Raw genomic sequence first — 19,769 nt, 5'->3', positions numbered from 1 at the left:
ATGCCGACTGTTGTCACCTCCAGATGACAGCAGAAGAAAGGAAAGCCTTGTAACAGCTCTGTCCCAGGAACCAGACACCCAGAGCAAAGCTCTGCCTTCAGCTGTGTCCTCCACCCTACAGTGATTTCGGGGAAGGTTATTTGCCTGGTCTAATACCTTGCAAAAAATCTGTCATCTCTTGCCCATGCGGGGAATGTGGTGCAGCAGCCACCACCGCTGTAATAAGTGGAAACCTTCAGTGATGTGTAGAGAAGAGCTTGAGGCCTTTGAAAGGTGTTTGCTTCATAAGGTTGTGGCTCCTGCATTCTGCCTCACAATCTTGTCTGCTGGTGTGTGTAATTAAAACCCTTCAGCTGAAGATCTACACTATAAAAGTCTGCAATGCAAGCTACTGAATATATATATATATATATATATATGTTTGTCTGTAAATGTCCATATTTGGATGCAGAAATTTTATTTCTACCCATATACTGTAAACTTTCTGTAACATCTGTAGGGCTTTAAAACATGTGCTTATGAGAAACAGAGCACATGAATGTACTTGATTCCCAGGAGCTGTTAAGTTTCTCCTGCCTATGGAATTTGCTGCTTAATAAACAAAACATTTTCTCTAATACTCAGATTAATTCAGGGTGGCAAAAAAATCTCAGAACACTTTGTCACTAAAAACTGGTTTGAGGCTTCACCTGGTGTTTGCTGGACACTGTGAAATGGTTACATGGGGACATCAAACAATAAGTTCCCTAGACACTGTTCCCTAGACAGGTACTACTAGTTGAGCAACACAGAAGTAGGAATAGGTTATCAAGCTGGCTGCTTTTGATTGATATTTTAGATTAAGAGGGAACTAACTGCAACTCTGGTAACTTGTTTCAAAAGTAAGCAGGCGCTGCCATGATACTCAGTCATGGAATGGTCTGTGACCTGAACATACGCACAGATGCTTTACCATTGACACTTCGATGTACGGGTGTCTTCTTGTGTCCAGCCATAACACACTTCTTATATTTTTATCGGCTCTTGATGATTTTGCTTTAGATTGCTGAACTAGCTATGTTGAAACCAATTTTTAAAGGGAGTATCTGGGTGTGGGGTTTGGTTGTTTTCTTTTTCTGATACTCAGTTTGAATTTTCTTGGTGTGCAAAGTGACATTAAACTTTCACTTTTGTGAATTTTCACGTTTGGTATTTAGGAGCCTGAAAGAGGATTGGTCTGTTCTGATTTTTCATTTTTTCAGGCATTTGTAAGCAGTATGCTAGACAAAGCATGACCTAGCAGCCAGCACAACCTGCACCTTCAGCACTGGCCTGTTCCTTACAGAAAAGTGTCTAAACTCACTAAGCAACCACTGCCTGGAGGCCGAGAATGAAAAGAGGACACGACATCCTAACATCGTAAGGAGGGCACCTGTGTGAAGGCAGAAGGTGTTAGTACACTGCACCAGTGTTGTGATTTAACCCCAGACAGCAATTCAGCACCACGCAGCTGCTCGCTCATCACCACCACCAACACCCCTCTCCTGCTGGGAGTGAGACAGGTCATGGGTTGAGATAAAGACAGTTTAATAAGTAAGCAAAAGATGCACATGCAAGACCATGCAGGTAACTGAGAAAATATTAACCTGCTGGGCAATGACTCTCATCCTGCTTCCGAAGGGGACAGCCTGTGTAGTCTGTGCCCCTCAGACTCTGAGCAAGAACTGAAAACACACTACGGGGTTGCAGTTACAGCTCTGGAGGGCTAAATTCAGCCATAAAGGATCAGTGTAGCTGGCAACATACACCACGTCAGATGTTATTCACATCAGCTAGTACCACACAACAAATTGTAACTCCTATGGTTCGGCTTGGTGCAAATGGAGCAGAACATTAGGAACATCTCTAAAGATAATCAGAAAATAACGGGAGAATCAGAAACATTTCTCAAATTTATTGTACAAACAAGTTTTATTGTTAAAAGAAAAAAAAAAAAAGAAGAAGCCACAACACCACACAAGCCAACAGGATTTTCTAGATTCAAATACTGCTTTATTTTGAGTACTAGCGAACTTCTGATTCTTGCATTTCAAAACTTAAAAGCTTCTTTTATTAGTTCGGTGCAGTCTGAAGGACTTGGCTTTTCCATAATGCAAGGTACAGCACTGAAAGGAAGTCCTCAGCCTGACATCCAGTCAGGGTTATTCTGTTATTCAGGATGCCTGAGAAAAAAAATCCCAGAGATTTTTTGCATGTTTGCTGAGCATCTGATTACAGCAGTGCTATAAATGGATAAGAGTATCCATTGTGTAGCTTTCCAGGCAGTACACGGTGTATTCTAACTCAGGGAAATTAGTGTCCTTATTATTTCGCAGCTTAGATTCCAGTTGCTTGCAGAAGTGATCTTCACATTCTGGATTTATTTGAAATGTTTGTTGTATTCAGAAAGGGTCTTGTTTTACTATCATGGTGAGATTCAAGCACATAATCATATTATTTTCAGAATCATCAGAGAATCCTTGTAAAACAATATCATAATTGCCCTAAAATAAGCAAAGACAAAGAATTAGTGCATAATGCTGCCTGTTCTTGCCCAAGTAGCTGCTTGGAGTGGTTCTGGTGAATCCTGTTAGGACTGAAAAAGAAAGATTCCCATGATGGACTGTTATCATGGGTATATTCAGATATATGCGTACATAACAAAATAGTGCTCAACTTTCTTCTCATGACCAGGTTACTAAGGAACAGCAGCAAGCTGTGGTCCTGCTTTCACTTGTCAGCATCCTCTTTCAAGAGGCCCATGAGCTCTGAGCTAAGGGGAGGCTGAGCTTTTGTTCCAATAGGAGCTCCTTGGTGACATTTGTGGGGATTAATAGGGACGGTAAGAGTCTTGGGAAGGCTCAGGCAGCTGATGAGGCAGGTGTTGGAGAAGAGCAGGCTAACCTGAGGACTGGTGCTGCTCCCGGTTCAATGCTGGAGCATTGTTTTTACTTTTGGATATTGTTATCCCTCTTCAAATCTTTTAAAAGGGTTTTAGAGAACACAGAAATATGTGAAGAGATCATAAAATAAAGAATGAAATGGGCAGAAAGAATATGAATAGATTTACTCAAACAGATAAAAGGTAACACATTTACCAAACAAAATGGAATTATTAAGGTGATATTAACTGATACTTTTAGTGTTTTATTTTATAAAATAAAGGAGGAATAGTAGAGTCATAACCTGAGGATATCTACCATTGCAGAGATACTACCAATCTGGAGTCATCACTTCAAGAATGGTAAAGTTTTCTGATGTTTCCTTTTGCCATTTTCTGCAGGCTGGGTGAGCATCTCTTTTCAGAAAATATACACGTCTAAGTACCTGATCTTACAGTTGTTATTTCTTTATATAAAATGGTGAAAAGTACCTTTGGAAATGATATTCTTGCACCTTTAATGTCAAATGCTGTTGCAACTGTTTCTGTAAAACAGAGATGGTTATAATATAAATGATTACTTAATCATAAAGCCATCAATCAAACTTCTTAAATAACCTCAAAGCAATATGGCATATCTCTCAGCAGCAGTGCTAATGCCATTTACTCTTCCAGTGATAAAGCCCTCAGTTTCTTCTCCTAGAGTTCTACCTATTAATATTTGTCTAAACAGCATTAGAAAATAGAAATTTACTCCAATGTTCCTGCAACATCTCCTGCAGAGCCATCCCACAGTGATAACTCAATAATTTAACTTCTAGGAATAGTTCAGCCAAATGATAACCAAAGAGAGCCGATATTCACTTTTAAAGAAAGGAAAACATGGATTGTATATTTTGAGTTCCTTGCAGGTCTTTTTGGCCTTTAGTCTGACATTCTACCTGAATTCCCTGGATCTGAGTCTATGTCATGTTAATGTTGGTTAGCCCCTACAGCAGCATTGACTCTTCTCTAATGAAAAAAAGAAAGGCACTGTATTATACATGGGTGTAGAGAATTTCTTTAAAAGCCCATATGGACACCTATTTAAATAAATTGTGTTATGAATATTAGTAGTGCCCCTAGTTCCTCTCGAGTTTCCTGTACAGTCCAGTCAAATGTAGTCTTTCCATGTCATTTTAGAGATGTGAACAATAAAACTGTAAAAATGAGGTGAAGGATATTAGTAATCATAATTTATTGAGATGGAAACTGTAGTACAAGGATCTTAAAGCACAGAATTTGAAAATTCTCTATTTTAGTGGGGTTCTGGCACTGAAGAACCACCTGTTCTGAAGTCTGCTGCCTGCAAAGCAAGGTGAATCAGTCTAAATTGCAGAGACAAAAAATCTGTCTGCATGGGTTGATCAATTAATCTTTTAAGAAATCTGCTTAGTGGTGAAAAAGGGCTGGCTGGATATTGCCCTGTGGTGGAGGGAACCTGGCAGGCAAGGGAAAGGCATCATATATTTTTCACACCAACCTCCTTTCAGCCTTCCGCACACTGAATATTCATCGTCGACTCCACTGCAGAGGACTTCTTTCCAGTGTAACGCTTTGGCACCGTTGTACCAGACTCTGAAGATGACCTTCAAAAAGGCGATGTCACTTCCTAGTTAAGACATTGCAAGTGATAAAAAGAAAGCTGGTGGGGAGGGTAAGGCATATATATAAACACACTATTTAAATAAAAACTATTTTTCTCTGAGATAGTATTTTTTTAAAGGCTCCCTCCAAAACTAACGAAAATACATGTCTTGAAAATTATTACTTCCAGAAAAACAAAAAGCTGGTTTTCAACAAAAAAAAAAATCAGTCCTAAAAAATATTTGAGTGAACAATTTCCAAATCTGTTTTAATTTCTTCAGCAAAGACAACAGAGCCCAGGCAGCTCCACAGCTAACCTAAATAAACACTCAGATGAAGACTGTCGCTTTAAGCAGGTATTGCAAACAAACTCTCCTGAATACTGATAGCCATCATTCTAGGGAAGCAAACTCAGTCTAGCTCCAAAGTTTTTACTCGGGAGGTGAAGTTTATGATACAGTTATTTCATAAGTAATCCAGCTTGTGAGCTTAAAGCCGTGTTTAAAGATTAAAGTTGGGTTTGCATACACAATCCTGTACCATTTCCAGCTTCTGGAACACGCATTTCTTAGCAGAAGTCCTGTCATACTTGGATACCGTAATGATATTCTCTCTTCTTAAAAAGACTTGGATCTTCTTCAGGCTATAAGAGCTTGTGTGCTGCAAATCCTGTCTACTTCTTCGTGACAAATGCTCTTGCACTTAAACCATCTCAAATTTACATGTACAGTGACAGGTACCGCACAGAGCTTCGGTAACTGTTCCAACAAGTAAAACTCAAACACACTTATTTCCGCAAATCATCATTTCTGTCCATCATTATAGTTTATCTCTTCCATTTTTAATCACAGATCTCCTAAATCACTTGGCATTTAGGATAAAATGTTGGCTTTTTCCTTGTATTTGGGTTTTTTGCATTTGTGGAATATAATTGTCTAGTTACAAGAGGGACTCACTTGGAATCCAGGTAAGAGCAAGACTCCAGATGGGTTTGTTCACGATGCTGCAAGGTGTCAGATTAAACATGAAATCATGAGCCATAGAATCTACAGGAAAAAAAAGTATTTTATATCGGTAGTGTGAATAGGCTTCTCTAGGAAAATAATTTAAATATACATACATACACACGCACAATAAACACATGCACATTTTAAAATGTATTTAATATAAGGAGTATACTATATAATTGTATAATATAAATATCCATATTAAATATTAAATACACAATTTTAATTATATTCTTAATTATTTATATGCCTGGATGGCAAAAATAATATCATATTTCTTTAAGTAGCAAAAAAAGTCAATTATTCAGTTGATGATAGTTCACACACAAAACTCAAAGGTAAAAGTACCTTTATTTCTCTTTTGAAGTTAGTTACATACTTTTTATTAGCAGTAAACCAGCATGGTCCTCTGCTGAAAATATCCCTACTTATGCTAACCATGGAATCTAATGTACAAACTTGCCAACAACAGCTAAAAATATTTTTCATGTACCAGCATATTTCCCAGGATAATGTAAATGAGCCTTTGAGTAGATTTGCTTCGTGAGTGACCCAGCCAGCATTGCACAACGCAGTGTCAGACACAGTGTGACAAAGCATCATACAACCCATATCTAACCAAGTTTACACCCCTTTAGCTGACATTTTAATTTTTTAAACAGTTGCTCAGTGACAGCCTTTGGAAGGATTTCCAGTCAGTGTTTTTTAAATTTGAATTTTAGGAAATAAGTCTGTTCAATTCAGCTTGCTTCTGTCCTCCCTGGTGTGTTGAGGCTGAAGAAGAGCCCCACTTGCTGTGGGCCCAGAGGGGAAAGTGGGGTCCCTGTGCCAGCCCCACCAGCAAACAGGATGGTGTGAAGGGTGGTTTACAGAGAAGGGCTCTATCCTGCGACTTGGGGATTAGAGCAAGGGGCATGAAAAGGGAAACTATCTGGCTGTGGGTAACCAGCAGTCGGCTTGTCATCGCGGATACAGCTACGCACAGGAAGTTACAACAAGGGAATGAGTGAACAGAACTCACTGTGGTCTCAAAGGTTTTCTTCATGAGCTTAAGTATGGCCACTTTTATCCTTGTTCAGTTTTTAATATGAGTATCAATGTAAAGTACCCAAAATAAACATCCCCTCCTGTGCCTCAGTTTATATAGCTGTGTTGCAGGTGACGTGCACTGGTAATGCACACAGATTTTCAAAAGACATAGGCCCATCCTTGTGAAATATCTCCTCAAAGTTCACCTTCCAGTCACAGGGTCTCCATGGGTACATTGAGCCCGGTCAACACGGACATCAGGGATGTGCTAAGCTCTTGTAGAATCAACCAAAAACCTCAGTCAGCTACCCAGATTCAGTGGCCCACAGCATGAACACAGCAAGAAGAGACACACTATGCTGTCCCAGATATTAACTGATCCCCCAGGCTGGCAGAATATCACATTCTCCCATTTCTCCCAGGTACTTTTCGTTGTAATATATAAGTTAAATCAATGTGGATAATTTATACAATACAGCACTTACAAAACAAGTTTAAATCTCTTATTTTTTCGCTTTTCCTGCATTGAAACATGTCTGCTTTACTTGAGAGCTCACTTCTCTCTTAGCTGCTGCAGCCAGCATTGTGGTAACATTTATAACTACGGAGTATAATTCTTATAATAGGGTAATAAATAAGAGAAATATACTCCAGATGAACTTATTTTTATGTGTTCATCAAAGAAAAATATTTGAAAAAAGCTCACACTTCCTCAGACTACAGTAATTACTGTTCAAACTCCAGTAAGAAAAGAATAAGCTTTTTTTTTTTACTTACCACAAAAAGTATATGACAGTTCTAAATCTGACGACATACAAAGAAATTCACTTACTCCAGGGGTGAATAAAATTAAAAAAAGAAGTCCAAACATAGTTACTTGTGTTGTTCAGTATGCAATGAAATAAAACTGCGTTTTGGGGAAAGAGGAACAAAAATTCAGCACAGTCATTCTCAGTCACAGGTCTTCAGGGAATATTCAGTTATTTTGTCAAATTCTCTGCAATCTTAATTAATCCTACTGCAGCATGATCAGTTACCATCATAAATTTTGTGAAGAAAAATAATTTCTGCTTTTGTTGTTATATATTCCCCACACAATGCAGCTCAAGCCATGAGTGGAAAATGAAAGAGAAAACTGTGTGAAATGAGGAAGCGAGGAGAAGTAAAATAATGATTACCAAAAGCACATAAAGGGAAAGTCTAATTGACTCATCAGACGTAACATTTGTTAAGGCATAACTTCAAACATTCACAAAGTTTCCTGTACATAATAAAGAAGAGAAAAACCCCAAAATTATGACAACCAAGATCACTCGTTTATTGGTATAGAAGTCAGTAACTCTCACAAGTTTTCATAACTAATCTCTTGCAAAGCTCACTGTGCTTTCAGAACATGCCGGCACTCCAGAGAAGTGCAATCAGATGATGTATTTCCAAATGGAGGTGAGAATGGGAGTTGAATGCAGCCATCTACATGCTATTGAGTAGAACCGCTGATGTTCTGCACTATCTCAGCTACCGTCTTCAAAGCTGTATCTATCACAGTTATACTCCCTAGTGAAAGCAAACTGAAAAATTCAAAAAAATTACAACTGATGAGTCTCACGTCTGCCTCCCAGCCTCCTTCTAGGACCTTGTCCCATGTTCTTCCCCATGGTCTCTGCTGGAGAAGCTGCGCTGCACCTTGTGCCCAAGAGCACAGAGACCACACTCTGGTGCTGTCAGTGCAGCGCACAGGCATGGGTCCAGGTGGACACTGACCATGGGACAATTCATAACAAAAGCTGTCAAATTTTGAGTGAGGTATTTCCATAAGAACACAGAATCCACCTGTCACAACTGGAAATAGGTTAGGAGACAGGTTTTAACTTAGGATGTTGAAAACAGCCTAGGTTGCAGATTTTGGTACTCAAGCTTGAAACACTAAAACGAAATCTCTTAAAGCACATTTAGTATTAGATACCCATCCTTATCTCTGTTAGTTCAATACACAAAGAATAACATATTTTCCCTGTATCCACTGTATCAGTTCTGTACACAAAACCGAGTCAGCTTTTATTGCACAAACCCAGCAATATCGCAAGTCCCAGCTGTAGAAACAGGTATAAAAAAGTCTAATACCTCATACAAGAGAGCAAACACACCATCTAACTGACAGGATATGCAATTACTTTTTGTTTAATGTAATAAAATATGGAAACTTACTGAAGTTATGGAGAAACAACTTACACAACTTAATAACATTATTTTATCATGAATTACCTTAATGATTTATATGTATATCTGCAGGCTCCTCTTAGATCAGAAATTGTATGCTACAAAAAAGAAGCATTGTACACAATAGTCAGGTATTCGGTTTTGTGCTAAGCAGGAAACACAAGAAAAATTGCTTAAAACAAATATGACTTCATCAATTGTTCCGACTCTGTCCATTCCCCATCACAGTGCCTAAAAGATTTATTCTCACAAATTCTGCACACACCAGGGTAATATTTTACATATTTTAAAGTTAAAGTAGCAAAATATTAAGAAATTGGTTTTCAGAAGTCCAAACACTTAACACAGAAGATAATTTAGGAACAGCAATATGCACAAAAACGTTTGTGCCCAGGAGGAAAGTGCGAGTTCTACCAAACTACCTAGAAATACAAACTACTGAGTTAATGTAATAATTCAGGAAATAAGGTAAAGATTTTAAAAATTAATATGGCTAGAGTATTCTCTTCAGTATTTCCAAATCTTTCTACAGACCACAAGAAGAGTCCCACTGGCCTAAGAGAGTTCAAGACTGAAAGAAACTTCTAACATTCAGCTTTTAACTGGGAATTCAAAATTATACAGCTTTCCTGACTGATCTCCAGAGTACATACATCACACGCAGATTTTTACTTTTGTTTAATAGGATGTTATAAAACACACAAACCCTTTGTGATCACAGCAATAATGTAATTCTGTTTTAAAATGGCCAGGTTTTGCCTAAAAATAGTAAGAGATGCAGTAAAATTGAAATAAATCTGGAAGGCTGTAATAGTTGGAAAAACAGAAGGGGTAATGAGAGATCACTAAGAAGCGATGAAGCAGTCACTAAAGATGAGCAACCTTGTACATGTACCATCACCACGTCAAACAAAGGTTCCTTTCAACCACAAAGCCAAGGCCCCTGATGTGGAGGGAGGTTTGTCAGCAAGAAGCCAGGCCAGGCTCCCCGCTGAGTCTTCTGTCAGCCCAAAGGATGTCGCAAAGACACAGGTCAGTATGAATTAGGTGTGAGGGGGCACTGACTGTGCCCTGCTGACACATACCCCGGTCCCACTGAACGCGTGTCGCTCTGCGGTGACACTTGTCCTCTGCTGCACGGTGCGTTATGTGGCTGATGTACTCATGGGCAGACTGGAAAGAGCACTGCAAACGCACAAGATTTTCTATAAAAGCTGTTATATCATAAATGAAGACAAGCTGTATGCTGAACACCCAGACTTTCTAGACCTGATTCAAGAAGAGGTGGGTTTTTCTTCAGATCCTTGCTGCACTAAATTATATAGATGAGGAATGAGTCCCCCCTGGTGGCTTAGACAGACAGACACATGGGGAAACCTCAGTATCCTTGCCAATTCCTTATTGCACTTTTCTTGCACAAGTCAAGACTATTCCAATGCTTAAAAAAAACAGTGTAAGTAGGCTCCATTTTAAGAGGATCTGGCTGGCTAATGGGAAAACAGAAACAAGAAGTGCTACTGGTATCAGGGCTGAAATACCACTTATGACCACAATTATAAAGTCCACAATGTTGACCATTGTGTCTGGTCAAACGGTCCTTAAATCAAAATAACTTAAATAATTTTCAAGTCTTTTCAGCAAATTCAATTTTAGATGCTTGTGGCTTTTCATGCCCATGTCGATGCCTCTTGTGGTGCTCACTGAAGCCCCAAACTAGTGCACAACGCGTGTTAGGACTCCGCTCTCTCCTTTCTAGTCACCATGAAGGACACTGGAGAAGAACGATATAAATTTCTATATGTTTTATTTGTACTAAGTATTCTTTCTTTACTATAATCTTTTTCTCATATACTCTGATCCTGGAGGAAGGTGGAAAGGAAAGAAAATAAAGTGGGAAGAGCTATACTATAGTGTTAATTCACTGAATTTTTGTGACAATTTACTTAATTTATTTTGAAATGCTTTGCAACTACGCATAGTAAGGACCAACTCTCATATCCAGTTAACAGTACATAAAATAAATGCAAATCTAGAGAATTTGGGACTTCACACCTATTACTTTTCATTTTGTCTACATCTGAGATGCTAAGAGCAGAAGTGTAACTCCAAGCCTTCTCACCAATTTGTGGTTAAAATCCTTAAATTAATTTCTGATATTTTTATCTTCTCAATAGATCTAAAAAGTGCTTAACTTTCTTGTGATTGCTTTTCAAAATAATCACTTTGTATTTGGATTGTTAGTTGTACACGAGTACTTTGACCAGATGAGCACTTATAAGTCACTGAAATCTCCCTCAGGAAAGGTTTATAATATACGTTAGCATAATATCCCATCACAGACAAATAAATAAGAGTATACCAGTACAGCAAAGTGCTCCATTTACAATTGTTAGACAGAATCAAAAATTCTGTCATAGTTCTCGGCATATATCAAAACCTCATGTTAATGGAAGAGTCTTTTAAGATGTAAAACACATTTATTCAATAAAGAAACATGCAATAATAGTTTAATTTTCCTTGCAGGACCATTTGTGAGAGTTTTTGAAGTAGATCTTTTTTGCAGCTGTAAGCAGACGTTTATTACTTCTGATCCCGGGTTTAGGGTTGTTGCTGAAGACATTGCAATATAAAGGGGTTATATATAAGGCATAAGGTATATGTTCACAAAACAAAAACACACTTGGCAATCAACATAAAAAGTAGAAAATTGCAGCAATTCATTGGTAAATCTCTCTTCTCAAATCCTCTCATCCTATATTTGACAGTGTTTAATAGGGGAAGTAGAAAGTCAAGCCCAGGGACACTAGAAAGAGGTGGAAGATTCATCTCCTCTCCACGCAGCTGATGAAGGACAGGAGGGCACCAGGGTGGTCCAACCCAAGAGCAGTGCAGCAGTGTGTATCCAGTGGCGAACTGGTAGCATTTGAGTAAGAAAGCAAATAGTTGCGGAAAGACAGAAAGACAGAAAGACAGAAAGAAAGACAGAAAGAAAGACAGAAAGAAAGACAGAAAGACAGACAGACAGACAGACAGACAGACAGAAAGAAAGAAAGAAAGAAAGAAAGAAAGAAAGAAAGAAAGAAAGAAAGAAAGAAAGAAAGAAAGAAAGAAAGAAAGAAAAAGTTATGTGCATTATCCTGAATATATATTTTGAAATGCTGTATGCACTTTGGCTTAGTTGTTTCATTTGAATAATAAACCGTTGAAGACTACTAAAGTGAAGCAAATACACACCAGGTCATATCCTGTGGAAACAATTATGTTGGAAATAACTCTGCAGTAGCTGCCAGTAGGCTTATGGTTTATTCTTTCCTAGCCAAGCCTAGGATCAAAGCTTATAGTTGTACTTTAAAGTATACTTTAAACCATTAAAGCTGTCAAGAAGAGAAAGCAGCGGGTGAGGAGAGAAGGGCTGTGTCCTACCTTGGGCTGACAGAAAGCAAACCACAGCAACATTGTCCACCCTGGCATTCCAGAAATGCAGACAGCTGGACATAGTTTGCAGCCGCTTGCTCTTGTTCGCTGTTCTTCCCTGCTTAAAATAGCCGCTCGCTGAGGTCCAGTTAGCTGTGGGATAATCTTGCTATAGTGGATCCAGCTCCTAAGTAGCACGCTTGTCCCATTTCTGATGGGGGCTGCAGCAGGCCACGTTGGACATAGGGCATGAAGAAATTAATGGTATGACCAAAGAACTCCAGGGCAATCAAATTACAGCAGCTTACCAAGTTTCCACCTATTAAGTTCTACTGAGTAATGGTAATAATTCACATGTGTGCTCTTAATTTCTACAGCACAAACAGAATTTCATGAAGTTTCCATCACCTAAATTAGTCTCTCACAGTACCATGCAAAAACCTACACAGCTTTTCTTCATCTTTGCCCATGCAATTACTTTTGTTTGTAACAAAGCAAGCTCTAGTAAAACCAGTTACCTTCTGATTCTAGAGATTATGGCTAAGAGTGCAAAGTACCTCCAAGCTTTAAAGATTTCTCTTTAAAGTATCAAAATGGGATAATTTTCTCATCAGAATTTTTTACATTTGCAAGAAAAAGCTGAGGGTTGTGGGATAATTTAATTTTAAAGAAATTTACAAGAATCATTGTGCTTTATAATTAAGAACAGAGAGGGACTAATGAATAATACTGTGGATAAAGGAAAAAAAAAAACTTGAGAAAAAGGGAAAGGGACACCCGCAGAAGAACAACATGTAGTCGAAGACTGGAAAGAAAAATCCAGATCACCTGTCTGTTCTCCTAGGAAAAACAGCCGTCAGCTATGACCTTCTGTGGAAGCTCTGAAGGCTGAAAAGTTATAGGAAGCAAGTGCCTAGGAAAGAGGCTTGAAGCATTTCATACATTCCTGTTCTTCACTCCAGACTGAGTGAAACTGGTGCCAGAGCAAGATGCAAGGCCCAGCTGAGAGTGTTGGTACCTGTTGCAGAAGGTGGCAGCCCTCATAGTGGGTGTAGCCTTGCCAACAAGACACCTTGTAGATCATGTATTTTAGAACACCAGGCTTCTGCATCAGTATTTCCTCCAGAATCTCCACCCATGTACAGGAGCACATTCTCTAGGTCTTATAAATTAATTGTTTTTTCCATGTTGCACATAAGTAACCTACATCCGAAGAAACACCAACAACTACCAGGGACTACAGCATTAGCAGGAAGAAGCACGTCTGCAATTAGAATTGGTTTTCACCAAGTGAAGAAAAGTCAAGAAAAAAACAAAAAAGCAGAAAATAGCAGCTTACAAAATTAATAGGGCTGTGAAGGTTGTAGAGCTGATTTTTGAAAATCAAAACATAATCAGGCATTGGGAATGACTTGATAACAATCTCAGATCATTTAAACACTCCCACTATAGACCATTGTCTTGCCACATTTGTTGGTAGCAAGTCGGCCTGATTTGGTTTATGCACATTTCTGAGCTTAGAGGAACACCAGGCATTGCAGAATTCCCCATGTGGAAATGTGCTCAGTGCACTATGAAATCCCAGTTTTAAGACAGACTGTTCAGAACCCAAAGTAAACCAGAAACACATCTAAGTCTTTTGGATTACATTTCCATTCCTTTATTTTGTCTCTATGTGAAGAACTATAGTTGTTTGAATACCAGCTTCTCAATTAGCTCCAGGGATCTAAACCAGTCACAAATGTGTGAGTACATACAGTAAGTAAAATTGTAAAAAAGCCAAATCTGAGAATCCTGGGATGACACACAGGACAGACAGAAGTGCAAACACTAACAGGGATGGGGCCAAAGGCAGACTTGTCTGGCAATCTTAACTAATATGATTTTAAGATATACAACTGTTTCCCAAACTGAGTTTGCCAAGTTAGCAGCAAACAAAGTAGAAGCAGGCAGAATATTGTGCATCTCTAGAATATTTGTTCTTTCTATCCTTTAATATAAAATAAAGTTATGGAATTATCATTATTTTCAAGTTGCACATTGGAAGTATAAAATACTTTTCCGAGACTACATCATGGCCAGAGTTATCACCAATCTTCTGATGGAAATCTGGATTTCATTTTATCTTTACAATTATGTGTGTCAGAAAGGCACCTAGTAGCTTAACTTGCATTTCACTGCTGGAAGACAAACAGACAGAAGAAATAATGTTTAACCTGTGTACTTCGAGAAACTTAGCTGCTGGGATGGAAATCTCTTACTATTGCTGCTTAAATTTGAATTAGCAAAATCTCAAATTTAACAGTGAAAACTTTCTGCAGTCAGAAAAAAAAGGCTGTGAATTTTGATATTGCTCAAGGGGTACATAAACATATTTTTGGGGCCTTTACCTTTCCTTGCAAACTCTATTTCCTGTTCTCCCTGTATTTGGCATTTAAAGATGAAGTTAACTTTATCTGCAAGCACAATAAAAGAGTGAACGCATCAGACATGTAAAGAACAGAAAGATTTTAAAGTAGGTGTGAAACATCATTTCAGTAGAGACAGGTAATGCAAATGAGTGATCAGAATTACTTGTTACTGGCTTCATGACTTTAACATAATTTATAGGATTTTTAAATGCATATATTATTGCTTACCTCTGTAGCAATACTGGCTTAATGGGGCTAGATAAGGCTTTATAATTATAGCTGTGCCAATAGCTAAGAATTGTCTCAAAAATACCTGGATGAGATTATTTGCTTTTTAATTACTCAGCAAGTACATAAACCACTGATGTTTTAATATGATCTCAAGTGTTATCCTGCATCAGGAAAATGAAATAATAGCCTTGGTAGACATTTGGACTTCTACATACGTTTTTCCTCAGCTAGAATCTAGGAAACGCCTGTAAAGGTAGCTATAATTATTTTTTCTTTATTTGCAGTATCAGGGTGACTTAATTAGTAGCAATAATCATATTTACTTATTACAAAGTGCTAATGCAAAAGGATTTGAATTTTTTTTTAATTCCATAATTTTAAGTCTCAAAATATTCAGGCCATTTGTCATTCGCAAACAAGTCAGTTTACATGACAAACCTCCCCTTGGGCTAAAAACATTTAAATCCTATTTCTACACACTCACAGAGAAGAACAAGTCTAGTCACACAAAACAATCTAATCCTCTTTTCACATGAGCTAAAGGTGGCTTTCTCTGCGGTGCTAAAAAAATCAAGATGTATGGTTTTGAAAGGCACAGGATCTAAACAGTACTCTACAGGAGATTCCCTTTTGCTTCCCCACCTTGCATGGAGGCTGAGAGTCCCTTTTAACCACTAGCTGCTAATATGTTCTTTAAGTAAGCTCAAATACAACACATTTTTAACGGGATATGCTCTGTGGCACATCTTATGCAAAGGTGCTTCCCCCCACTCAACAAAAGAGAATTTTCTTATTCTCCACGCTCTGGGGACAGAGTTGCTCAGAGTGGGACAGCAGCCTCAGAAACCATTTAGTAGCTGTGAGTGGCTGGAGATTATTGTGACACAGACACTCTCCCCATCTTCTCCAGAGGCTGCAGGCCTCCAGGAGGCTGTAGCAGGAACTAGCAGCGATACCTGTCTGCTTTCTGCAGGCTTCTCCTGGCTATTGATGCTCTTACAAAGGGAAGTCAAAGCCATCTCTACTCCATTCATACCACCAGCAGCACAGATTAAAAGTTCAATCTTTTCAGATTAAGTACAATTAATCTTTAAGGCTTAAGAGCTTAATGATGTACTTGACAGGTAATGAGTATTGATTTCCTTTTATGTGAACGGCTGTGTTTGAAATGGAGATGGTGAGACTGACCAACAGCCCTTACGGTGCTCCTGGATAGTTAACAAGCATCATTTAAGTTGGAATTGACCCTTAAGATCATCGAGTCCAACCATAACCTAACTCTGACACTAAACCATGTCCCTAAGAGCCTCATCTATATGTCTTTTAGACACCTCCAGGGATGGTGACTCCACCACTTCACTGGGCAGCCTGTTCCAGTGCTTCACAACACGTTCCATTAAAAAATTTTTCCTAATATCCAATCTGAGCCTTCCCTGGCACAACTTGAGGTCATTTTCTCTCATCCTAGAAAAAGAAATAACGAAAAATGAAAAAAAAAAAAAGGAAAAAAAAAGAGAAAAAAAAAGAAAAAGCAAGCCAAGAACAAACAAGCACGAGACAGAGCTAAGCATGTTTTTTTTTTACTATGCTTTGTGTCATTAACTCTGAAAAAACCTTCACATTGTTTACAAGTTAAAAAAAAAAGGTTGTTTTTATTTATTTTTTTTACACATTCCAAGATGCATTTGTGGAACTCTTAGTTATCTGATACTGAAGAAAGCATAATAGAACTTTACATTCATTCATATATATAGTACTACACCATGAACAATGACAGTGACATTCATGATGTTCAAATTATTTCCTTTCACCAGCTTCCTTTTCCTCCTCTAAGTTCTCAAAGTTAAAATAAAGGGATTTATCGTAGCCCATGAGACGGTGATAATCCTCAGGATTTTGGAATAATGCCGGATTAACAAGCATTGATTTTGTTTTGGCGTAAAATGTTGTAAACATCTTGGTGATGTCCGGAATCTTTACATCTTTCTGATGGAAAACAGTTGCTTTTTCTGCCAAGATCGCATTGTATGTAATAGCTGTATATGTGTCCATTTCATCTTTATAATAGAGTCGAATCACATATCCTTTTGTAAGGATATGCAAAGTAACGGGTGTCACAAATGTAAAAAACCCGATCAACCCATAAAAGGCAGCTTGTATAAGCAGACTTTCAAATCCAATACCGGTTTTGAGCATGATGTAGGGCATCATGAACAGGTTGAATATGCTGGTAGAGTAAGAGAAAAACTTCACGCCTACACGAAACAAAAAGAACACAAAGGTTAATACAAGTAAAATTTTCTCTCTAATTACATATGTTCTTCTACTAGGTATTGATGGCATTACTTGAACAGCTGAAGTTACTGAAAAATCACTTCCTTTTTGCTTTTTAAGCTTGCAAAGAAAACACTCGAAGTTCAACCTTGTCTCCTTACCACTGTTCTGGTTTGTTTATATTTTCACGTTGGGTTTATGGTACATGCCTCTATGTCTATGATGAGGTCAGCTATTACGTTTATGCATATCTATGAAGTTTTCACTTCACAGACAGGAAAGGATTTCAAAACAAACTTGACTCCAGCGATGGACACACAAAATGGTGATCATCACAGATAAGCCTGAGAATTTCTCTCTTCAGCAACTACTAATATTGACATTCGGTGTGCATTACCAAGAAGCTTACCTGGTCCTCCACCACACATAACCTGAAAAACCTAGCTTATTCAATATTAACAAGTACTCCTCAGCCATCCTTCACGCAGCTTGAAAGACAACAGGTGTTGTGGATTAGCCACAGTCCTTAAGCCACCATGAGAACCAGTAGTCTAAGATGCTGTGATAATTCAGTATGTTAAGGCACTTCCCTCTTAAAGACCAATTTCAAAAGTGTTTATCAGAAAATATTCAATGGACAACTTTTCATCAGGTCTTTGTAACATTAACTGGTCAATGAAAGATTAACGGTTTCATTACAGACAGTGCATTTCATCATAGTATCTGCCTACTTCAGAAACATTTCAGTGATGTTTTAAAGCACACAGAATATAAATAGCAGTTACAGCTAGACTTTGTTTTCTATTGAGTTGGGTAACGCACCCTAAAGGCTGCAAGAGAAACAGAAGGTGGCTGAGGGGTTAGAGATACCCTGTACCTACAGAACTTCCAGCAGACCTATGCACAGAAGCAGAAACCAAGCACCACCACTTTTTTTTGCTTTACAGTGGATCCAGGCGTGAGGAGAGTTGGAAAGGAGAACATCCACTTTTATAAACTTGCATTTTAAAGCTATTAAACACTGTTTAAAAAAAAAAAAAAATCAATACAAATCACTTCAAGTCACATACCTAACACTGCCTTTGCCAAATTTCCTTTATAAACTAATCTTCCATGTTCTGGGTGGTCATAAGGGGATGGCGTGCAGAGGCTGCGAACAGCCACTCCTTGAAAAGATGTAACCTGAAAGAAGAATGCAGTATATGGCCAAGCAACATGAGTACCAATTCACACTTTCATATATACAATATATACATGAAATTTCTCCTTGCCCTGAACCTATTCCCAGAATCTTAAATTTGGGATTGAAGTTATGTTACACTACAAAGCACACCACAAAGTTCAACTAACATATTGCTTGACTGTTTTAATAAGCTTCTATTAAGACATCCCAAATTAGCATTAAATACATGGAAACCCAGTGACGAGCATTAAGCCTGCAATCCTTTTTACATCCAGCTTTGCATGGAGACATTCACAGCCCCCTCGCTTGATCCCAGATACACTCTTAGGGGAATCACAGAATGTTAGGTGCTGGAAGGGACCTCGAAAGATCATTTAGTCCAATCCCCCTGCAGGGGCAGGAACACCCAGATGAGGTTACACAGGAAGGCGTCCAGGCGGGTTTTGAATGTCTCCAGAGAAGGAGACTCCACAACCCCCCTGGGCAGCCTGTCCCAGTGCTCTGTCACCCTCACTGAGAAGACGTTTCTTCTCAAATTTAAATGGAACCTCCTGTGTTCCAGTTTATACCCATTGTCCCTTGTCCTATCATTGGTTGTCACCGAGAAGAGCCTGGCTCCATCCTCGTGACACTCACCCTTTATATATCTGTAAAAATTCATGAGGTCACCTCTCAGCCTCCTCCAAGCTAAAGAGACCCATTTCCCTCAGCCTTTCCTCACAAGGGAGATGCTCCACTCCCTTAAACCCCAGTTTCCTCCTCAGAGACGCATTTTTCTTAAAGAAAAGCCGCAGTCCCCAGGGCTGCGCCCTCCCCCCGGCCCGCTCCTCCGCGTCACTCCCCGCACAACCTGCTGTGCCCCCGCTGCGGGCGGGGCGGGAGGGGCGACCCAGGGGCGGCGGTCCGCCGGCGGTCCGCGGTGCGGGGCGCCCCGCAGCCAGGCGGCGCAGGCCGTGGGGGCGCCGCGGCGGCAGCCGGCAGCCCGCAGCAGCAGCAGCATGTCTGCGCCTGTCGGGCCGCGTCTGCAGCGCCCGCTGGAAGGAGAGCCGGGGGCGGTGTCACCCAACGGCAGCCCCGCCGCCCTGCAGCCCCGCGCTTTGGTTCCGCCGGCAAGAAGGGTCCGTCCGCCTCCCCTGCGCCCTCGCCCGGCTGCCGCCAGCGGCCTCCGCCCGGCGATGCAACCCCCGGCCCCGCGGGCGATGGGGGTTTCTCAGTCGGAGCCCCAGGAACGCCAGCGGCATCGCTGTCATGGGGACGGTCGGGCAGGGGAGACACCGGAAGCGTCCGCCCGCACAGTTATAAGCCGCGTACGGCGAGTCCCGGACCTGGGCCGCCCCGGGAAGAGGCGCCCCCGAACAACTCGGCTCCGCCAGCCCCGGGGCGGGAAACGCCCGCGGGCAGCCCCGTTTCACCATCTCCCCCGCGCCGCCGGCAACATGGCGGAGCGGCAGCTCCTCCGAGAACTACGCGCCCCAGCA

General features: G+C 39.9%; 2 protein-coding genes across 3 annotated transcripts; both read right to left on the bottom strand.

The window, feature by feature from the left end:
• Nucleotides 1-1,918: 1,918 nt before the first annotated feature.
• On the bottom strand, nucleotides 1,919-7,719 carry LY96 (lymphocyte antigen 96). Its single transcript, XM_065053823.1, has 5 exons — nucleotides 7,339-7,719; nucleotides 5,482-5,571; nucleotides 4,422-4,550; nucleotides 3,392-3,444; nucleotides 1,919-2,522 (listed from the first exon to the last, which is right to left on the bottom strand). Exons 1-5 carry the CDS (start codon nucleotides 7,430-7,432, stop codon nucleotides 2,421-2,423), a joined length of 468 nt encoding a protein of 155 aa, XP_064909895.1. The 5' UTR covers nucleotides 7,433-7,719; the 3' UTR covers nucleotides 1,919-2,420.
• An 8,679-nt stretch (nucleotides 7,720-16,398) lies between these two features.
• TMEM70 (transmembrane protein 70) lies at nucleotides 16,399-19,762 on the bottom strand. Of its 2 annotated transcripts, none has more exons than XM_065053822.1 (3): nucleotides 19,617-19,762; nucleotides 18,179-18,290; nucleotides 16,399-17,089 (listed from the first exon to the last, which is right to left on the bottom strand). In XM_065053822.1, the coding sequence occupies exons 1-3, from the start codon at nucleotides 19,704-19,706 to the stop codon at nucleotides 16,632-16,634; spliced, it is 660 nt and encodes a 219-aa protein (XP_064909894.1). In that variant the 5' UTR covers nucleotides 19,707-19,762; the 3' UTR covers nucleotides 16,399-16,631. The 2 variants fall into 2 exon arrangements, with proteins under 2 accessions (XP_064909894.1, XP_064909893.1); XM_065053821.1 differs by lacking the exon at nucleotides 19,617-19,762 and adding an exon at nucleotides 19,142-19,548.
• Between the last annotated feature and the right edge of the window lie 7 nt (nucleotides 19,763-19,769).

Source organism: Columba livia, chromosome 2 (assembly GCF_036013475.1).
Source record: "Columba livia isolate bColLiv1 breed racing homer chromosome 2, bColLiv1.pat.W.v2, whole genome shotgun sequence".
Lineage (NCBI taxonomy): Eukaryota > Metazoa > Chordata > Aves > Columbiformes > Columbidae > Columba > Columba livia.
This window is presented reverse-complemented; position numbering and strand designations above follow the sequence as displayed.